This window comes from Salmo salar, chromosome 25 (assembly GCF_965601325.2).
Source record: "Salmo salar chromosome 25, fSalSal1, whole genome shotgun sequence".
Classification (NCBI taxonomy): Eukaryota; Metazoa; Chordata; class Actinopteri; order Salmoniformes; family Salmonidae; genus Salmo; species Salmo salar.
Genome location: NC_138315.1, coordinates 11,109,566 through 11,132,159, shown reverse-complemented (window position 1 = coordinate 11,132,159; position 22,594 = coordinate 11,109,566). Strand labels below are relative to the sequence as shown.

Here is a 22,594-nt window from a genome sequence, read left to right as displayed (position 1 = left end):
TAATAGTGTTTAACATGATTTTTGAATGACTGCCTCCTCTGTACCCCACACATACAGATCATTTGTAAGGTCTCTCAGTCGAACAGTGAATTTCAAACACAGATTCAACTACAAAGACCAGGGAGGTTTTCCAATCCCTCACAAAGAAGTGCACTTATTGGTAGATGGGTAAAAATAAAAAAAAACTGACTTTAAATATCCCTTTGAGCAAGTTATTAATTACACTTTGGATGGTGTATCAATACACCCAGTCACTACAAAGATCCAGACGTCCTTAATTGAGTTGCCAGAGAGGAAGGAAACCACTCAGGGATTTCACCATGAGACCAATGGTGACTTTAAAACAGTTAGAGTTTAATGGCTGTGATAGGAAAGAACTGAGGAAGGATCAACAACACTATAGTTACTCCACAATACTAACCTAATTGACAGAGTGAAAAGAAGGAAGCCTGTACAGAATACAAATATTCCAAAACATGCACCATGTTTGCAACAAGGCACTATAGTAAAATGGCAAAGCAATTCACTTTGTTTGTCCTGAAATACAAAGTATTATGTTTGGGGCAAATCCAATACAACACATTACCACTCTCCATATTTTCAAGCATAGTGGTGGCTGCATCATGTTATAGGTATGCTTGTAATCGTTAAGGACAGGGGAGTTTTTCAGGATACAAAATAAAAGGAATGGAGCTAAGCACAGGAAAAATCCTAGAGGAAAACCTGGTTCAGTCTGTGTTCCACCAGACAGTGGGAGATGAATTCACCTTTCAGCAGGACAATAACCTAAAACCTGGAGTTGCTTACCAAGAAGACAGTTAATGTTCCTGAGTGGCTAAGTTACAGTTTTGACTTCAATCTGCTTAGAAATATGGCAAGACTTGAAAATGGTTGACTAGCAATGATCAACAACTAATTTGACAGAGTTTGAAGAATTTTGAAAATAATGGGCAAATATTGTACAATACATGTGTGCAAGTTCTTAGAGACTTACCCAGAAAGACTCACAGCTGTAATCACCGCCAATGCTGATTCTAACATGTATTGACTCAGGGTTGAGAATACTTATGTAAATGTGATATTTCTGTATTTCATTTTCCCCCCAAAAATCTAAAATATCTAACAACACATTTTCACTGTCATTATGGGGTATTATGTGTAGATGGGTGAGAGAAAAAAATCTATTTAATCCATCGAACCAATCAATTCATCCCGACTACTTCCGAAATGGTCAGGAAGACCTGATCAATTTCAGCTATTTTAATCATCTACACCTTTTTAAAGATGTGGGCACAATCAGAATGTGGGCAAGATCAGGACACAGGATGCCAGTTAGCACCCTGTATAAATGGGGCCATTGATCCAGAGCATCATCCAAGGTTATTATCCAATAATGATCCTAACCCTTACCCTAGTCTCTTTTTTACCAGATCTCAACACTGCAGAGGAGGCGGTGGGAGGAGCTATAGGAGGACGAGCTCATTCCATTACAATGAGCTCGTCCTCTTTTAGCTTCTCCCACCAGCCTCCTCTGCAACACTGTATTCGCATTTGAGAATGGCTTGACACACTTAGGGCGGCTGGAATCAAGGCTACCTTTACACTAACCTAAACCAATTTCCATATAGCTATTGCCTAACCTTAACCTTTGGATCTGCCGTCTGAATATCCACTACCTACGGTTTGAACTCAGATTTTATCATGTGGTCAACCCTTGCCTATGCAGATCCAACAGCTCCCTCTGCACCTGTATTATGTCCCTGTAACATTTATTTCATCATTAGATTAGCTGATAGACGGTCAGGTCCAGGAGATGTCTAAATGACTTAATGGAATTAATGGATCACACCAACTAGCTTTGATATAATGGTTCAGAAGCTTTAGGACAGGTTTCGTCAACTAGGTTTGGCCTCGGGCCAAATTTTGTCTGGGCTCATAGTCGGCAAGCCAGAACATAATTAACATATAATATTAGCACAATTAATAGGCCTACACTACAAATTGAACAGAACAACATTAACACGTCGTATTAGTACATCATTAATTCAGTGAAAATAACAATAATTTAGATTTGATTAAGCTCATAAAATCACCAATGTCTCTATTAAATTATTATTTTTAGTCCATTTCTCTGTGCGTTGATTGGTGGGGAAAAACAGGTCTGCTGTACGTAGCCTTGATGTTCTCCACCAACATCAAGGCGGTGACCCGATCCTGTAGGTTCATGCTCTACAACATTCGCAGAGTACGACCCTGCCTCACACAGGAAGCGGCGCAGGTCCTAATCCAGGCACTTGTCATCTCCCGTCTGGATTATTGCAACTCGCTGTTGGCTGGGCTCCCTGCCTGTGCCATTAAACCCCTACAACTCATCCAGAACGCCGCAGCCCGTCTGGTGTTCAACCTTCCCAAGTTCTCTCACGTCACCCCGCTCCTCCGCTCTCTCCACTGGCTTCCAGTCGAAGCTCGCATCCGCTACAAGACCATGGTGCTTGCCTACGGAGCTGTGAGGGGAACGGCACCTCCGTACCTTCAGGCTCTGATCAGGCCCTACACCCAAACAAGGGCACTCCGTTCATCCACCTCTGGCCTGCTCGCCTCCCTACCTCTGAGGAAGCACAGTTCCCGCTCAGCCCAGTCAAAACTGTTCGCTGCTCTGGCACCCCAATGGTGGAACAAGCTCCCTCACGACGCCAGGACAGCGGAGTCAATCACCACCTTCCAGAGACACCTGAAACCCCACCTCTTCAAGGAATACCTGGGATAGGATAAAGTAATCCTTCTAACCCCCCCCTTAAAAGATTTAGATGCACTATTGTAAAGTGGTTGTTCCACTGGATATTATAAGGTAAATGCACCAATTTGTAAGTCGCTCTGGATAAGAGCGTCTGCTAAATGACTTAAATGTAAATGTAAATGTAGTCCACAACTTTTTTTTTATGCCAACATTTTTAACCTCATTGAGCGTTCTGCACTGTGCTCTTGCAGTCATCTTTGCAGGACAGCCACTCCTAGGGAGAGTAGCAACAGTGCTGAACTTTCTCCATTTATAGACAATTTGTTTTACCGTGGACTGATGAACATCAAGGCTTTTAGAGATACTTTTGTAACCCTTTCCAGCTTTATGCAAGTCAACAATTCTTAATATTAGGTCTTCTGAGATCTCTTTTGTTTGAGGCATGGTTCACATCAGGCAATGCTTCTTGAAACAGCAAACTCACATTTTGTGAGTGTTTTTTATAGGGCAAGGCAGCTCTAACCAACGTCGCCAATCTCATCTCAATGATTGTATATATATATTTTTTCTTCTTCTAAAAACTCAACCTCAAAACACTTGTCTGCAACCCGCCTCACCAATAAAAAATCAAAAAAGTATTATTTACCTCAAATCTGAAATCCACAACAGAAGCTAGCCAGAGGTTGGCCAGTTCACTGGCTAACGTTGGAGTTCAACTATCCATTAGCTTGAAAATCTATCGCCAGTTTTGTACAGCGCGACTCAGACCAGAGCATACCGGAACTATTCTCTCTCCATATCCCCGGATTTCTACCGCAGGCTCTGGACATTTACACCTGGATCTTGCAGCTAGCTAGCTGCTACCTGAATGACTATTGGCAAACGTCGGTCCCGGAGCTAACATAAATTATTCCGGAGCTAGCCAGCTGAAGAGTTCCATCAGCCACTCCTGGGCTACAATCACCTATCCGGACCCGTTTTACTGCCGATGCGGAGCCCCATCGGGCCTTCACGACTGGACTACCGACGTTATCTGCCCGAGGGAGTTATCCAACTGGCCCCTCCGTCGCGACGTAACCTGAACGCCCATCTGCGGCCCGCTAATCGTTAGCTGTCTTATCGGCTGCTATCTGAATAGGTCTATCGGTCAATTTTCTTGGGCCACTATAATTATAACTATTTTGCCAATTTGACTGGTCCCCCCTACCACACGGAACCCCACTAATCTACAGACGGAAACGCACGAGGTGGCTAAAAACAGACCTCCCTCCATCTTCCACCAGCTTGCTACCTATGGCTCGGCTAGCTGTCTAATTCTCACTGGACCCTTTGATCACTCGGCTAAGCATGCCTCTCCTTAATGTCAATATGCCTTGTCCATTGCTGTTCTGGTTAGTGTTTATTGGCTTATTTCATTGTAGAGCCTCTAGCCCTGCTCATTATACCTTATCCAACCTCTCAGTTCCTCCACCCACACATGCTATGACATCTTCTGGTTTCAATGATGTTTCTAGAGACAATATCTCTCTCATCACTCAATGCCTAGGTTTACCTCCACTGTATTCACATCCTACCATACCTTTGTCTGTACATTATACCTTGAAGCTATTTTATCGCCCCCAGAAACCTGCTCCTTTTACTCTCTATTCCGGACGTCAAAGACGTCCAATCCTCATAGCTTTTAGCCGTACCCTTATCCTAGTCCTCCTCTGTTCCTCTGGTGATGTAGAGGTGAATCCAGGCCCTGCAGTGCCTAGCTCCACTCCTATTCCCCAGGCGCTCTCTTTTGATGACTTCTGGAACCGTAATAGCCTTGGTTTCATGCATGTTAACATTAGAAGCCTCCCTAAGTTTGTTTTATTCACTGCTTTGGCACACTCTGCCAACCCGGATGTCCTAGCCGTGTCTGAATCCTGGCTTAGGAAGTCCACCAAAAACTCTGAAATCTTCCTCCCTAACTACAACATTTTCAGACAAGATAGAACGGCCAAAAGGGGCGGTGTTGCAATCTACTGCAGAGATTGCCTGCAGAGTTCTTTCCTACTATCCAGGTCTGTACCCAAACAATTTGAACTTCTACTTTTAAAAATCCATCTCTCTAAAAACAAGTCTCTCACCGTTGCTGCCTGCTATAGACCACCCTCGGCCCCCAGCTGTGCTCTGGACACCATATGTGAACTGATATGTGAACTGATCTATCTTCAGAGCTCGTACTGCTAGGTGACCTAAACTGGGACATGCTTAACACCCCAGCCATCCTACAATCCAAGCTTGATGCCCTCAATCTCACACAAATTATTAATGAACCCACCAGGTACCACCCCAAAGCCGTAAACACGTGCACCCTCATAGATATCATCCTAACCAACTTGCCCTCTAAATACACCTCTGCTGTTTTCAACCAAGATCTCAGCGATCACTGCCTCATTGCCTGCATCCGTAATGGGTCAGCGGTCAAACGACCTCCACTCATCACTGTCAAACACTCCCTGAAACATTTCAGCGAGCAAGCCTTTCTAATTGACCTGGCCCGGGTATCCTGGAAGGATATTGACCTCATCCCGTCAGTAGAGGATGCCTGGTTATTTTTTTTAAATACCTTCCTCTCCATCTTAAATAAGCATGCCCCATTCAAGAAATTTAGAACCAGGAACAGATATAGCCCTTGGTTCTCTCCAGACCTGACTGCCCTTAACCAACACAAAAACATCCTGTGGTGTTCTGCATTAGCATCGAACAGCCCCCGTGATATGCAACTTTTCAGGGAAGTTAGAAACCAATATACACAGGCAGTTAGAAAAGCCAAGGCTAGTTTTTCAAGCAGAAATTTGCTTCCTGCAACACAAACTCAAAAAAGTTCTGGGACACTGTAAAGTCCATGGAGAATAAGAACACCTCCTCCCAGCTGCCCACAGCACTGAGGATAGGAAACTATCACCACCGATAAACCCACTATAATTGAGAATTTCAATAAGCATTTTTCTACGGCTGGCCATGCTTTCTACCTGGCTACCCCTACCGCAGTCAACAGCACTGCACCCCCCACAGCTACTCGCCCAAGCCTTCCCCATTTCTCCTTCTCCCAAATCCATTCAGCTGATGTTCTGAAAGAGCTGCAAAATCTGGACCGATTTTACCGACCATTTCGAATCCCACCGCACCTTCTCCGCTATGCAATCTGGTTTCAGAGCTGGTCATGGGTGCACCTCAGCCACGCTCAAGGTCCTAAACGATATCGTAACCGCCATCGATAAGAAACAATACTGTGCTGCCGTATTCATTGACCTGTCAATCACCACATCCTCATCGGCAGACTCAATAGCCTTGGTTTCTCAAATGACTGCCTCGCCTGGTTCACCAACTACTTCTCTGATAGGGTTCAGTGTGTCAAATCGGAGGGCCTGTTGTCCGGGCCTCTGGTAGTCTCTATGGGGGTGCCACAGGGTTCAATTCTTGGGCCAACTCTTTTCTCTGTATACATCAATGATGTCGCTCTTGCTGCTGGTGAGTCTCTGATCCACCTCTACGCAGACGACACCATTCTGTATACTTCTGGCCCTTCTTTAGACACAGTGTTAACAACCCTCCAGACGAGCTTCAATGCCATACAACTCTCCTTCCGTGGCCTCCAACTGCTCTTAAATACAAGTAAAACTAAATGCATGCTCTTCAAACGATCGCTGCCTGCACCTGTGCGCCTGTCCAGCATCAATACTCTGGACGGTTTTGAATATGTGGACAACTACAAATACCTAGGTGTCTGGTTAGACTGTAAACTATCCTTCCAGACTCACATCAAACATCTCCAATCCAAAGATAAATCTAGAATTGGCTTCCTATTTCACAACAAAGCATCCTTCACTCATGCTGTCAAACATACCCTCGTAAAACTGACCATCCTCCCGATCCTCGACGATGTCATTTACAAAATAGCCTCCAATACCCTACTCAAACTGGATGCAGTCTATCACAGTGCCATCCGTTTTGTCACCAAAGCCCCATATACTACCCACCACTGCGACCTGTACGCTCTCGTTGGCTGGCCCTCGCTTCATACTCATCGCCAAACCCACTGGCTCCAGGTCATCTACAAGACCCTGCTAGGTAAAGTCCCCCCTTATCTCCGCTCACTGGTCACCATAGCAGCACCCACTTGTAGCACGCGCTCCAGCAGGTATCTCTCTCTGGTCATCCCCAAAGCCAATTCCTCCTTTGGCCGTCTCTCCTTCCAGTTCTCTGCTGCCAATGACTGGAACGAACTACAAAAATCTCTGAAACTGGAAACACTTATCTCCCTCACTAGCTTTAAGCACCAGCTGTCAGAGCAGCTCACAGATCACTGCACCTGTACATAGCCCATCTATAATTTAGCCCAAACAACTACCTCTTCCCCTACTGTATTTAATTATTTATTTATTTAGCTCCTTTGCACCCCATTATTTCTATTTTGCACTTTCTTCTACTACCATTCCAGTGTTTTACTTGCTATATTGTATTTACTTTGCCACCATGGCCTTTTTGCCTTTACCTCTCTTATCTCACATTGTATATAGACTTATTTTTCTACTGTATTATTGACTGTATGTTTGTTTTACTCCATGTGTAACTCTGTGTTGTTGTATGTTGTCGAACTGCTTTGCTTTATCTTGGCCAGGTCGCAATTGTAAATGAGAACTTGTTCTCAACTTGCCTACCTGGTTAAATAAAGGTTAAATAAAAAAATACATTGTAGTCCAGGTTAGCTGACTCCTGACCCCAATTAGCTTTTGGAGAAGTCACTAGTCTAGGGGTCCACATACTTTTTCCAACCTACACTGTGAATGTTTAAATGATGTATTCAATATAGACAAGAAAAATTGTGTTATTAGTTTAAGCACACTGTTTATCTATTGTTGTGACTTAGATGAAGATCAGATCAAATTTGATGACCAATTTACGCAGAAATCCAGGTAATTCCAAAGGGTTCACATACTTTTTGTCTGTTATTTTCATGGAAATAACTTTAAAGAAGAGCTACTGGCACTGATTCCCCTCGAAGGACACGCCACCAGGGACATCCTATTCACAAAGCTGGAAGAATTGTTTACGCAGCATGGCCTGTCATTTCGAAAAAGTCAACTTTGTGTTCATTGATGGGGCTCCTGCTGTGGTGGTCAGACACAGAGGCCTGGTCAGCGGGTTGAAGGAAATCACCCCAAAAATGAATGGCTTGCATTGTCTCATCCATCAGAGTGTGCTGTGTGCCAGACTAAACACTGAGCTAAAAGATGTGATGGATAAAGTCATACGCATAATCAACTTTATCAGGGGGACATCAAGCACCTAACATTGATTCTGTCACAAAAAAAAAAAACACAAAAAAAGACAGAGGCCACCCATGATGATCAAATCAAACTTTATTTGCCACATGTGCCTAATACAACAAGTGGAGACTTTACCGTGAAATGCTTACTTACAAGCCCATAACCAACAGTGCAGTTCAAGAAGAGTTAAGAAAATATTTACCAAGTAGGCTAAAATAAAAAGTAATAATAAGTAACACAATAAGAATAACGAGGCTATATACAGGGGGCACCGGTACAGGCTAGTTGAGGTAATCTGTACATGTAGGTGGGGGCGAAGGTACTATGCATCTCCTGCTTCACAACAACGTGTGCTGGCTGAGTAAAGGAAAATGTCTAGAAAGATTCTATGAGCTACATGACCAGGTTGTGGGTTTTCTCAGAAAAAGCTAAATGAGGGAAGTGACCACCTTCGTATTCTGGAAATGAAAGGAATTCCTCTCTAATGTTGCTTTTTTTTGGGCTGACATATTCTGTCACTTAAACGGGTTAAATCTGCAATTACAAGGAAGAGGGACAACAATCGTGGACATGGTGGAAAAACTTAAGGCCTTTACTAGGAAGCTCGAGTTCATCTGGAAGGCTACTGCATTTCATCACACTGAAGAAACGACAGGCAGAGGGACCAGGCCACAGCATTTTCAGAGGTGATGGAAGATTTCATCAAGCACCTGAGGGACAATTTCTCCACCAGATTAATTACAACAGATTAATTTACAAGAGCATGCCCAAGGATATCATTGCGTTTGTATGTGATCCTTTCACAGCCCGCCCTGGTGGAGAATTCACCTCCCTTGCTAAGAAAACGATACCCTCGCTGGATGAGGCCGCAAATCAAACTGAGCTGATTGAATTCCAGACGTCGAGACAAATCGGATGCGCTCAGGAGTGCGGAGTCCTTGTGTGTGTTTTGGGTAGCATGCTCAGAGGAAAACACTAAGTAACCTAGTACTTAATAAATAGTCATATAGGCTACTAACATTATTGTGATTATTGTTAGTGCTTATCCATGGCTATTTTAGGTCTCATGCTGACAGTATTTTCTGTTCGTTTTGTAACAGGAGCAGGTTATGCCGAGACTCCCGATACAGACATTCAGACACAGACGTTGCCTTTTTTTCTTTAAATGATTGTTTTATGTAGAACGCTACCTTTTTGGCCAGTTGCAATTTTAAGTAGGCCTAATAAATAAAATAAACAGTCCTGTGAAAGATGCTTTTAAAAGTCACATAACTGGCTGAGGTAGGCTAAGTTATTTTATATAGACCTTGGCTCAGAAGAAATACTCCAATTAAGCCCTCTTGTTTTTTATTTATTTAACTAGGCAAGTCAGCTTGTTGTTTGTGAAGTCAAATTAAAATGAAGATTATTGTTGAAATGAATTACTCGACTGGTAGGTTTTCTCCATCTGTTGCTGTGCAACACTTGCATAACAAGTTAGCTATATTTTCAGCACCAGGCGGTGTTCACCTATTGATTGCGCTGCGGTTGCAGCTTTACATTTCGGAACAACAAAATGGTCTGCTGCCTGCTTTATTAGTTGACTGTCTCCTGCATTTGGCCTCCTCATTAATTAAGTTCAAATGTAACTTTTGCATTATTTAGGTAGTGCCACTTCTTTCTTGGGACATTGCATTTGAGACTTTTTGCATCTCTGGTCCAAGATTATAATATTTTTTTTAATGAAAAAAAATATTCATAATGCATTTGGGGGGCTTTGGCGGGCCAAATAATATTTGGGGAACCCTGCTTTAGGAGCTCAACGCTACAGGCTTTGTACTCAAAGCTGATGTTTAACATCCCACTTTAGAAATGGAATATCCAACTGGGTCTCATTTTACTGTAAATGTCCCTAGGTAATTCATACTCAAATATAAAACGCAACATGCAACAATTTCAAAGATTTTGCTGTTACAGTTCATATAAGGAAATCAGTCAATTGAAATAAATAAATATGGCCCTAATCTATGGATTTCACATGACTAGGCAGGGGTGCAGCCATGGGTGAGCCTGGGAGGTCATAGGCCCACCCATTGGGGAGCCAGGCCCAGCCAATCAGAAAGTGTTTTTCCCCACAAAAGGGCTTAATTACAGACAGAAATACTCATCATCCAGTTCTCCCCCTTTGATGATCCCGCAGGTGAAGAAGCCAGATGTGGAGGTCCTGGGCTGGAGTGGTTACAAGTGGTCTATGGGTGAGGCCGGTTGGACGTATTGCCAAATTCTCTAAAACGATAAAATTCTCTGGAAACAGCTCCGGCTTTTGTACCTTTTACACCGTTTTCGTTATATCCAAATTGGTAGTTAGTCTTCTCCCATCGCTGCAACTCCCATACGGACTCGGGAGAGGCGAAGTGCGAGAGCCATGCGTTCTCCGTAAAACCGTATAGCTGGCGACCAAAGTCAGTGTGCATGCACCCGGCCCGCCACAAGGAGTCGCTAGAGCACGATGGGACAAGGACATCCTGGCCAGCCATAACCCTCCCCTAACCCGGATGACGCTGGGCTAATTGTGCGCCACCTCATGGGTCTCCCAGTCGTGGCCGGCTGCGACACAGCCTGGGATCGAACACTGATCTGTAGTGACGCCTCTAGCACCTCGATGCAGTGCCTTAGACCGCTGCGCCACTTGGGAGGCCCTTCCGTTGGACATTCCTGCAGTCAGCATGCCAATTGCACGCTCCCTCAAAACTTGAGACACCTGTGGCATTGTGTTGCATGACAAAAGTGCACATTTTAGAGTGGCCTTTTATTGTCCCCAGCACAAGGTGCACCTGTGTAATGATCAGCTTGTTGATATGCCACACCTGTCAGGTAGATGGATTATCTTGACAAAGGACAAAATGCTCACCAACATGGATATAAACAAATGTGTACAGAACATTTTAGAGAAATAAGCTTTTTGTGCATATGGAACATTTGTGATCTTTTATTTCAGCTCATGAAATATGGGACCAGCACTTTGCTTTTATATTTTTCTTCAGTGTAGTTACATAGGCAGGGACAACGTAATTATGCTTTTATCAACGATGACGTCAAACAATTAAATCAAATGACAATTTTTACAATCGGGTTTTCATACACATCTTTATCAACATATGTCTTATAGAAGAGATTTTTTACAGCTATTAGTTGAGAAATTGTATCCAATGAATTGGACACTGAAGAGCGCACGATGAATTGAGAACTTCTGGCCTTTGCCATACAGTAATGCAATGAAAAATGCAACGCCGAGTGATCACTCCAGCTACATGACAAAGCTAAAAGGCATTAAGAATGACACCTGGCTGGTGCCTTTTGAAGGGCAAGTCCTAAACCATAAATGCTTATCTCTGAAGCCAAGATAATTTCTGAGCCTGTGTTCTCCAGGAGAGTGTTTATGCTGGTTCATTGTTTACTTAGCAAACTTTGTGGTGGGTCTTTTAGCTACTGACCTAATTTCTCTCTGGGAGCCTGCAAGAGCTCTTAACTGTGTGCTGAGGGTTTGAGTGCTGCAAATGGGATTTCATATAATCAATGATTTGAGCTGGGTAGAGAAACGCAAAAGGCCAGATTCAGTCGAAGACACACGGCAGAAAAATTACTAAGCACTGCAAAATCCCCCCTTTCATAAAAATCCAAATTAGTTAGAAATTAGTCTGTACATATTAACGTGGTGTTTTCCCAGTCCAGGCTTCCAGCAATGTGTATTTGATTGAATCCCTAGGAAATGTATTGGAGAGACAGACTGACTGAAAGACAGTCATAAACAGGACAGTATGACACTCAACAAGGGCCATAACAACCACCTGACAGTACTCTCCCAAGTTATATGACACTTCAAACAGGACTGAACCTCTTCCTTACCCAGCTACCCACCGAAACAAACATTTTGTTTCTTGGCACCACCAACTGTACCGAGAAATATTGTTTTTTGCAAATAATACTGTACATCAGCACAGCGGAGATACTGTACACATTGTCTGACTCAATGTCTATATAACTGGTCAGGTATCCATCCAACTTTAGCCTTTTAGCCTGATGCTAGCTTTTGAGAAGTCATACTTGAAGAGTCCATTCAATTTGTTTAAAAATGCATTGCAAAATGGGCACAGTACTGTGGTGTGGTCTTGCCAATGTCCTGCTGTTGTGATAGGCCACAGTGACTGGTGTACCATGTCTGACGGCTGTGACCAACTACTCTAGAGTAGCTTCCTTTCTTTGTCTCCTCTCCAACTGTATGACCACTGATGGGTGAAAGTGGTGGCTTATTTCAACGATAAAGCTCTCAGTGAGAACATGGATTCTGATGAGTGGCCATGAAGGAAAGGATACAAGGGAAGGAAACAAAATTTAGGCAACTAGGACGTTTCCTATGAGAAGGCCTCATGAGCGGCAAGTGGTGTCCCTTGACCCCTTGTTCTATTCTATGGAGGTGTCCTTACAGCTTGAGGTCACGGTCCCCCAGAGACGAGAAGCAGTCCTCCACACTCTGTTCTGAAACCTCCTTCAGTGTGGATGGACTCCACTTGGGGCTGTGGTCCTTGTCAACCAGCACTAGGCACACAAAACAAACAAAAAACTAATTGCATACTGACAGAAACATCCTAATAACACAGAAATCCAAAAGGGACGTGGAGCAGTTTTTGCCAATTAGTACTCAATATCATTGTACAGAAATAAGAGTTCAATCTGTAAAATCTCAAAAGGGATTTATTAATGTGTTTTGCAAGAGTCAAACACCTTACCTGCCCTCACACCCTCGTAGAAGTCACTGCCCTTCTGCAAAACAACAAGAATCAAAAATCCTGACACATATATGCTTTAAACTAATAATACCAGGAGACGGGTACATAGCTGTTGAGGGTCTATCCTATTCAAAACCCAGTAAATGAGTTGCATTACCTTCAGATGGAAAAACTTTTAAACTAAGATAAAGTAAATCAAATGTGACGGGGAAGAGGAGGTAGTATTAAAGGCCTGGGGCCTTTCGGCACGTACCACCATGCAGGCCTGACTGAGTCTGTACTCCATCACCAGAACCTCCTGCAAACTCATGGCGCCTCCGGCCTGAAGCTGCTTGAAGGTTATCTTCAGCGATGTGGGAGACATCTTGGCGAGGGTCTGTGAAATCCACAAATACAAAAAAACCTGCTTAGCTGTAGCCCAGGTGGTTATTAGCCAGCAGAACCTAATGTTCAATACACTAGCAATTCTTTCATGTGATATTGTGAGTAGCCTATATCATTGTGGTCACCCACAATTACTGCCATTGCATTGATTAGTGTAACTCTCGTACCATAATTGGCAGTGACGAAATAAGGGCAGAATTTCCCTCCAAAGCCTGCATAGATACTTTAACTATTTTTCTCTTATTAGTGCCCTTGAACCAATTGTGCTTATGGACAGGTCTATACCAATTGCTGCACTTTCCACTCAGCAGTTACAACATCCAGCTTCATAAGGAGAGTTGCTTCATTATCATCTCTCTCTTTCAAGAAGAGCGGGCCCATTTCCTGTTTTACATAACCAGTGTCTTCCACCCAACTCATACACCAGCTGGATTCAGGCATGTTTACGATCAAGCACATCCTCTCTCATTAACGACACCATCTGTGAATAAAACGTGTGTAGACACTGCACATTATGAGGCGATCGTATCAGTTTTCTCCACACTGAATCTGCACTTATGATCACGCGGCAACAGGGATGGCAACACCGTACAATGTCATTTCAGGCAACATGGAAATGCGTCGCAATCCTTGTGTACATCTCTCTCACATGGCATCCAGGTTTACAGAGCATTAGCTTCCAATCAAACAAGGACAGCTTGGCTTTTGCCACTATTAAAGAGGTATTTATCATTCAGGATAAGGTTGTGCCATGGTGTTTGCCCAACAGGGGACTTTGGACAGAGAGAGATTGGGCATTTGGGAGAGATTGGGCATTTCTGACCCGATGGGACAGTTCGGTCAAGTGATCATCCTTAATAAGGGTGTTTTTTAGAGCCTTTCATTGAGCCACTGTGGTAAGCTTAACCATATTAAGGGCTTACAGAGTGGCAATTACTACTGTTAGCAGAGCCCTGAATGCTGGACTAACGGCCTGGGTTATGTTCTCATACTCTCAGACTGGCTGGCTAGCTGGGTTTCATTCACATTGAGAAGGAGAAGATAAGAGGAAGTCATTTAGGAAAGGGAGATCCCTAGTCAGTTGTACAACTCTCTGAATCAAGGCAGTTAACTCCTCTGAATCAGAGAGGGGTGGGGGGCTGCCTTAATCGTCATCCACGTCTTCGGCGCACGGGGAACAGTGGGTTAAGTGCCTTGTTCAGGGGCACAACGACAGACGTTTACCTTGTCAGCTCGGGGATTCGATCCAGCAACCTTTCGGTTACTGGCCCAACGCTCTAATTTAGAACATAGTCCAAAGACATTTCTACATAGCGACAGATTTAGTTCCTCTATATCCCCTCTCTCTGCTAGCCAAAGCTCCCACCTTACCTCCAGTTAGCGTATGTGTGGGAGATGGGGGATGGAGGTCGCGGTGATGCTAACTAGCTTGAGGCTGGACCCACCTCAGCTTGTTTCTGGGCGAATGGAGAGCCGTCTGTCTTTAGGTTGTGTACAATCCCCTCCACGCTGTTGGACTGGAATAGCCTAAGGGCCGCAGGAGTACAGGGATGAGACATGGTCAGTTGAAGTACATGTGGCTGAATGCACATCCAGATAGACGCACACACAATGCAGCACTCACTTGGTGTTTGTGAGGGGCTGCACATGGAATTTACAGCCCTACCCCTCTATCTATAGCTCCCAAATGCTCCTTTCCCTAACTTCACTCACTCCACCATCTGAACTCATCACCTAGTGCAGTGTTTCCCGACTCCAGTTCTTGAGTACCCCCAACAGCATATAAGATGGCGCTGCAGTGGAGAGCAGCAGTCTTACGGGCTCCTGACAAATTCTGCTATTTTGTGTGTTCTTTTACTCTGATCGAACCTTTTTTGTACATAATGTCGCCGCCATCATTTTCTATGACCGAAAACAGATTATCAACACTGGGACCCTTCGGGGGGGCAGGGGGGGTGTAGTCCCCTCCTGTACTCCCTGTTCACCCATGACTGTGTGGCCTCGCACGACTTCAACACCCTCATCAAGTTTGCTGACAACACGACTGTGGTAGGACTGACAACGATGAGGCAGCCTATAAGGAGGTCAGAGACCTTGCAGTGTGGTGCCAGGACAACAACCTCAGCAAGACAAAAGGAGCTGATAGTGGACTACAGGAAATGGAGGGATGAGCACGCCCCCATACACGTCGATGGTGCTGTAGTGCAGCGAGTCGAAAGCTTCAAGTTCCTTGGTGTCCGCATCACTAAGGAACTAACATGGTCCACACACAGCCATACAGGTTGTGAAGAGGGAATGACAGAGCCTCTTCACCCTCAGGAGGCTGAACAGATGTGGCATGGGCCCTCAGATCCTCAAAACGTTTGATTTATTATAAAAAAATAAAAAAAATACCTTTATTTTACTAGGCAAGTCAGTTAAGAACAAATTCTTATTTACAATGACGGCCTACACCGGCCAAACCCAGACGACGCTGGGCCAATTGTGCACCGCCCTATGGGTCTCCCAATCCCGGCCGGTTGTGATACAGCCTGGATTCGAACCAGGGTGTCTGTAGTGACGCCTCAAGCACTGAGATGCAGTGCCTTAGACCGCTGCGCCACTCGGGAGCCCAAGTCGAGTTCTACAGCTGCACCATTGAGAGCATCTTGACTGGCTGCATCCAGGATCTCTATACCAGGTGGTGTCAGATGAAGTCCCCCAAAATTGTCAAAGACTCCAGCAACCCAAGCCAGACTGTACTCTATGCTACCACACGGCAAGTAGTACCAGTGCACCTGGAACCAACCGGACCCTGGCCTGAACAGCTTCTACCCACAAGCCATAAGACTGCTAAACAAGACTGCTAAATAGCTAATCAAATGGCTACATGGATTACCTGCATTGACCCATTTCTGCTCTAACACTTGCACTGACTCTATGCACACATACTGGACTGTACCCAAACACACACACAAACATTCACACTAACCACCTACGCTGCTGCTACTGTCTATTATCCATCCTGTTGCCTAGTCACTTTACCCCTACCTACACTCTATATACAAAAGTATATGGACACCCCTTGAAATTAGTGGATTCAGCCATTTCAGCAACACCCATTGCTGACAGCTGTATAAAATCAAGCACACAGCCATGCAATCTCCATCGACAAACATTGGCAGTGGAACGGCTTTACTGAACAGCTCAGCGACTTTCAACGTGGCACTGTCATAGGATGCCACCTTTCCAACAAGTCAGTTTGTCAAATTTGTACCCTGCTAGAGCTTCCCCGGTCAACTGTTAGTGCTGAAATTGTGAAGTGGAAAAGTCTAGGAGCAACAACGGCTCAGCCAGGAAGTAAAAATGTCCTCGGTTGCAACACTCACTACCGGGTTCCAAACGGCCTCTGGAAGCAACGTCGGCACAAAACCTTTTTGTTGGGAGCTTCATGAAATGGGTTTCCATGGCTGAGCAGCCGCACACTGTACCGCACACTAAGATCAGCATGAGCAATGCCAAACATCGGCTGAAGTGGTATAAAGCTCGCCGCCATTGAACTCTGGAGCAGTGGAAATAGTTCTCTGGAGTGATGAATCACGCTTCACCATCTGGCAGTCTGACAGACGAATATGGGTTTAGCGGATGCCAGGAGAACGCTACCTGCCTCAATGCATAGCGCCAACTGTAAAGTTTGGTGGAACAGGAATAAGGGTCTGGGGCTGTTTTTCATGGTTTGTGCTAGGCCCCTTCGTTCCAGTGAAGGGAAATCTTAACGCTACAGCATACAATGATATTCTAGACGATTCTGTACTTCCAACTTTGTGGAAACAGTTTGGGGAAGGCCTTTCCTGTTTCAGCATGACAATGCCCCCATGCACAAAGCAAGGTCCATACAGAAATGTGACTGACTGGCTCAAATCGTTCTTATGTAGCAAAATGTGAAATTGTGTTTTTTTCTTACATTGGATAAAAGTAGAGACTCAGAGCTACAAAATCGTATATCATACACTACAGTTGAGGAACAATGGGAAAGTAATTCTGCTTTGAAAGTTGATAACTTGTAAACTCACTTTTGAGAAAATGGCCTTTGAATGTTTTGGTACCACTACTGGAGAGCCCTTTGTCTGCACCCATTCAGCATCGTTCACACCCTCTTAACCTCTATGGGCTAGGTGGGACGCTTTCGTCCCACCTACTCAACAGCCAGTGTAATCCCGTGGCGCGATATTCAAATACCTCAAAAATGCAAAAACTTCAATTTTTCAAACATATGACCATTTTACACCATTTTAAAGACAAGACTCTCGTTAATCTAACCACACTGTCCGATTTCAAAAAGGCTTTACAACGAAAGCAAAACATTAGATTGTGTCAGCAGAGTACCCAGCCAGAAATAATCAGACACACATTTTTCAAGCTAGCATATAATGTCACATAAACCCAAACCACAGCTAAATGCAGCACTAACCTTTGATGATCTTCATCAGATGACAACCCTAGGACATTATGTTATACAATACATGCATGTTTTGTTCAATCAAGTTCATATTTATATAAAAAACCATCTTTTTACATTAGCATGTGACTAGCATTCCCACCGAACACTGCCGGTGAATTTACTAAATTACTCACGATAAACGTTCACAAGAAACATAACAATTATTTTAAGAATTATAGATACAGAACTCCTCTATGCACTCGATATGTCCGATTTTAAAATAGCTTTTCGGTGAAAGCACATTTTGCAATATTCTCAGTAGATCGCCCGGCATCACAGGGCTAGCTATTTAGACACCCAGCAAGTTTAGCACTCACCAAAGTCAGATTTACTATAAGAAAAATGTTATTACCTTTGCTGTTCTTCGTCAGAATGCACTCCCAGGACTTCTACTTCAATAACAAAATGTTGGTTTGGTCCCAAATAATCCATTGTTATATCCAAATAGCGGCGTTTTGTTCGTGCGTTCAAGACACTATCCGAAAGGGTAAATAAGGGTGACGAGCATGGCGCATTTCGTGACAAAAAATGTCTAAATATTCCATTACCGTACTTCGAAGCATGTCAACCGCTGTTTAAAATCAATTTTTATGCCATTTTTCTCGTAAAAAAGCGATAATATTCCGACCAGGAAATCGTTTTTTTTATTACAAAGAGAGTGAAAGTAAAAGCATGCTATCCCCTCATGCACGAGCCTCAGTCTAATGGCCCTCTGATAGAGCACTTGCCAAACGCGCTAATGTGTTTCAGCCTGGGGATGGAATTACATCGTTCAGCTTTTTCCCGCCTTCTGAGAGCCCATGGGAGCCGTAGGAAGTGTCACGTCATGCCAGAGATCCCCTGTATTTGTTAGAGATGATCAAGGAGGGCAAGAAATTGTCAGACAGGCCACTTCCTGTAAGGAATCTTCTCAGGTTTTGGCCTGCCAAATGAGTTCTGTTATACTCACAGACACCATTCAAACAGTTTTAGAAACTTTAGGGTGTTTTCTATCCAAAGCCAATAATTATATGCATATTCTAGTTACTGGGCAGGAGTAGTAACCAGATTAAATCGGGTACGTTTTTTTTATCCGGCCGTGCAAATACTGCCCCCTAGCCCCAACAGGTTAAACTTTATCCCCACCCACCTATTTAAGGGTTGATCCGAGCGTTCTATACTAACAACAGCAGTCAAGCACCCAGGCTAACATGCTAGCTACTTCTCCTGTCGGATGCCATGTTTGCCCTTAGTTTGAAGATGTAATCCGGAGTTTGCGCCATCTACTTAGCTATCATACTCGAATTCCACTGATTTCAAAATCCGGTCCTCCAGAAAGTGGAGAGAAACACTTTCTGTAGTTTTACTACAGAATTTTAAAAAATATGTAAAACCGCATTAGACAGGATTACCTAGACATACTGACCAGCTCAAATAGACAGAAGCGTGCTATATGGCAGACCAATCCAAACTCATCTCTCGGCATGTCATTATCTCAGCTAATCATGGCTAGTTGGAAGGTTGCGATCTTTTTCTGTGGCTAAACCAACTAAAATTTAACAATTTTATTCGTATTTACAGATGGCATACAAGTTTGTTATTAAGGCACATGAAAGTTCACATGTTCGAGAAGGCATTTCTGCAAAAAAACGCATTTTGATAAAAATGAAGAAGTTCACGTTCAAACGGCTCTCCTGTGAAGTAGTGACCCACGACATACGCCTAGTTTCCTGAAACGGGTCACAAATGGTTTATCGAGATCGGTGTGGAAGAGCTTGACTGGACGGCACAGAGCCCTGACCTCAACCCTATCAAACACCTTTGGGATGAATTGTAACGCTGACTGCGAGCCAAGCCTAAAATCGGCCAACATCAGTGCCCAACATCACTAATAATCGTGGTTGAATGGAAGCAAGTCCCCGCAGCAATGTTCCAGCATCTAGTTTAATGCCAATGATTTTGGAATGAGACGTTCGATGAGCAGGTGTCCACATACTTTTGGTCATGTAGTGTACATGGCTACCTCAATTACCTCGTATCCCTGCACATAGACTCAGTACTGGTACTACTTGTATATAGCCACGTTATTTTACTTGTTTTTGTTATTCACTGTGTATTTATTCATTTTTACATTTACATTTTAGTCATTTAGCAGACGCTCTTATCCAGAGCGACTTACAGTAGTGAATGAATACATTTCATTTCATGCATTTGTTTTTTGTACTGGCCCCCCCGTGGGAATCGAACCCACAACCCTGGCGTTGCACACACCATGCTGGCGTTGCAAACACCATGCTCTACCAACTGAGCCACAGGGAAGACATTCCTCGTGTCACTACTTATATTTTCTTTTTTATCTTCAACTCTGCATTTTTGGAAAAGGACCTGTATGTAATAATTTCACTGTTAGTCTACGCCTGTTGTTTACGAAGCATGTGACAAATACAATTTGATAGATTTTTGTGGTTGCCCCTGACAAACTCACCTGATTAGTTGACAAGTTTGTAATAATACTTGGAAGATAAATACACAACGCAGGGGACGAGAGGACTAGGATTAACGATCAATGGGATACTTGTTATTTGACCATTGGCCAAGTTGTCCTGCAAGGACTTCTGATTTGTTAAACCCAGGCTAGGGTGGGTGGGGGTATAAGTGGCATCCTGTCCTTTGTTCTGTGGAGAAAAAAAAAGTGAAGGACAGGGAAGACTGAACGTCTACTTTTCAGCACAGCACCTATCATTTGTCCTGCTCAAATACATCCATTTTCTCCCCCTGATTTGCTTTGGGGAAATGTGTTATTGAAGAATAACCTCAATTGCTAACAAATTGAATCAGGTGTGTTTGTCCAGGCCTACAACTCAAATGTGTGCTGTTAGGGGTACTCGAGGACTGGCACATTAAAGTGCCAGTCCTCGAGTACCCCCAACAGGGAAAACACTGACCTAGCGTATGTCGGCACCTGAATGTGTTGGGGTCACTCTTTCATTTCATTATGTGCAAAATGTTTAAAGCAATGCAACTACTCACTGAAAAAACAATTTTAATGAAATATGCACTTTCTTGGCACGAGACCAATGTTATAATACCTAGTGAGCAGGTGGGATTGACATCCATCGGGGCCTTAATTGTCTACAGTTAAACATCACATCAATCATCCTCTGAGAGACATTAGAAGGAGTATGTGTGTCAGTAAAACAGCAAACAGCCAAGGACAAATGTCAAAAATAGCCTACATTACACAACAGCATTTCATAACAAACACATACGGTAGACAGGGCCAGTGATGATGATAAGTGAAAATGAAGGGTGTACTCGATAAGAGGGCATATAAATAGCGACTACGGGCGATCTCTTTCTCAGCTCAAAAGGAAGCGCTCTCTCTCTCTCTGTGCTGCAGGCCCCCAACTGTGTTAGCAGTGCACCAATCAATGATGTATATAAACCCTGGATTGCTGATGCTATGTATTGGCCAATGAGAGGCTTTGAAGCCACCGGACAGCCATACTGGCACTCCTCAGATGAAACAGTCCTCCATAGGAATTAATGGAATTCTACAGTATTTAAGTATTTGTTGTTGATGTGGGGAAAGAAACATTAGTACTTAAAAAAAATCATGCTTTAAGAAAATGTTATATTTTTTCATTTTATATTTTTGACATTTAGCTCACATAATTTAAAAGTATGCATTAAGGGGTCTGTAATAGAATACATTTGGTAAAAACATTTTTTTTACATCAATAAATGCATTTCTCTAGCTTCCAAAATATATATTTTTTTTACAGCGGTGGAGGAGTGCCAAGATGGAGGTGCTGTGGTTTCAAAACAGCACCCCCTGTCTGTCATCTAGTGTATATATATAAATCATTGGCACCAATGCTCAATGTAACAGAACCGTTTGTTGTGCAGTGTGCTTTAATGCTGTTCCTGGAAACGCACATGGTGTGCTGGCTTTTGTTCTAGCCCAGTACTAAAACATCTGACACCAGTAATTATCGAGCCCTTGATTAGATGAATCATGTGTGACATCATTTAGAGCTGGGCTGGAACAAAAGCCTGCACACCCTGCAGGTACCTAGAACCATGATTAAAGAACACTGCCGTCAAGCTACCACAGGGCAACTAACAGAGAGAAGCGTTTAATGCTAATAACAGTTGGCCTACTATGACTCAGGCTTACGTCCTGCTCCAAGGGCTGTGGTTACACCACGGCCCAATGTCCTCTAGGCCAGAGTGTGCCTCTGTCACACATGGACACATATTGTAAATCACAGAGAAAAGTAATTAGTGCTAAGGAAATGTTCTGTAGCTGTTTGGTATGGGAGGGAACACAACCTGCCTTGCCAGTGTGTTATTACAATAAATAGGGCTACACTCTGTAACGGGGCCATGCTTTTGAAGAGCTGGGTTTCATCTCGGGGTGTATGTGAGCACACAAGCAGAGGTGCATAAGCCAGCGGTAAAACAAGGACAGCGTTGGCAGGAATCATTAATCAGCGTGAAGACACTAGAAACGTCGCACTCGTTTTTAATACAATCTGTTCCTGGAGTCTGCTCACAAAGGTTTACAAAGGGACTTTTGTTCTCCAACATACTGTATTATAACTAGCAAGTTAAAAGCTGTATACACTTCTCTGACCCTCACCCAACTGGTTTCTAAATTGTGTGGCTCATGGCTTCGTCAGTTAGACCACCTAGGAAAAAAAGAATGGAGGCTGTGGTATTCAGAGGACTTACTTATCAATCAAGTCTATGTGCTGCTCAAGGACAAATGGTTTCTCTGCATCCAGACTGCTCTGTGGACAGAATTCATGGATATTAGTTAAACACATACATACACTTTCTCATTTTCACATTCTTCCTCTTGGGAGTGTATTACAATGTTAAGGACTGGCAATGCAGATATTGATGGCATTTCCAATTAATTCCATTTACACTTTGGGAA

General features: G+C 43.6%; 1 protein-coding gene across 1 annotated transcript in view; it reads right to left on the bottom strand.

Annotated features, from left to right (window-relative positions):
* Positions 1-10,992: 10,992 nt before the first annotated feature.
* The window catches only part of hibch (3-hydroxyisobutyryl-CoA hydrolase), a 47,770-nt gene continuing 36,168 nt past the window's right edge, over positions 10,993-22,594 (bottom strand). The window contains exons 10-14 of the mRNA XM_014173027.3: positions 22,387-22,445; positions 14,636-14,717; positions 13,060-13,182; positions 12,807-12,840; positions 10,993-12,615 (exon numbers count right to left, since the gene is read on the bottom strand). Of these exons, the coding sequence (XP_014028502.1) occupies positions 12,500-12,615; positions 12,807-12,840; positions 13,060-13,182; positions 14,636-14,717; positions 22,387-22,445 (414 nt within the window). The 3' untranslated portion in view covers positions 10,993-12,499. The remainder of the gene's footprint in view (positions 12,616-12,806; positions 12,841-13,059; positions 13,183-14,635; positions 14,718-22,386; positions 22,446-22,594) is intronic.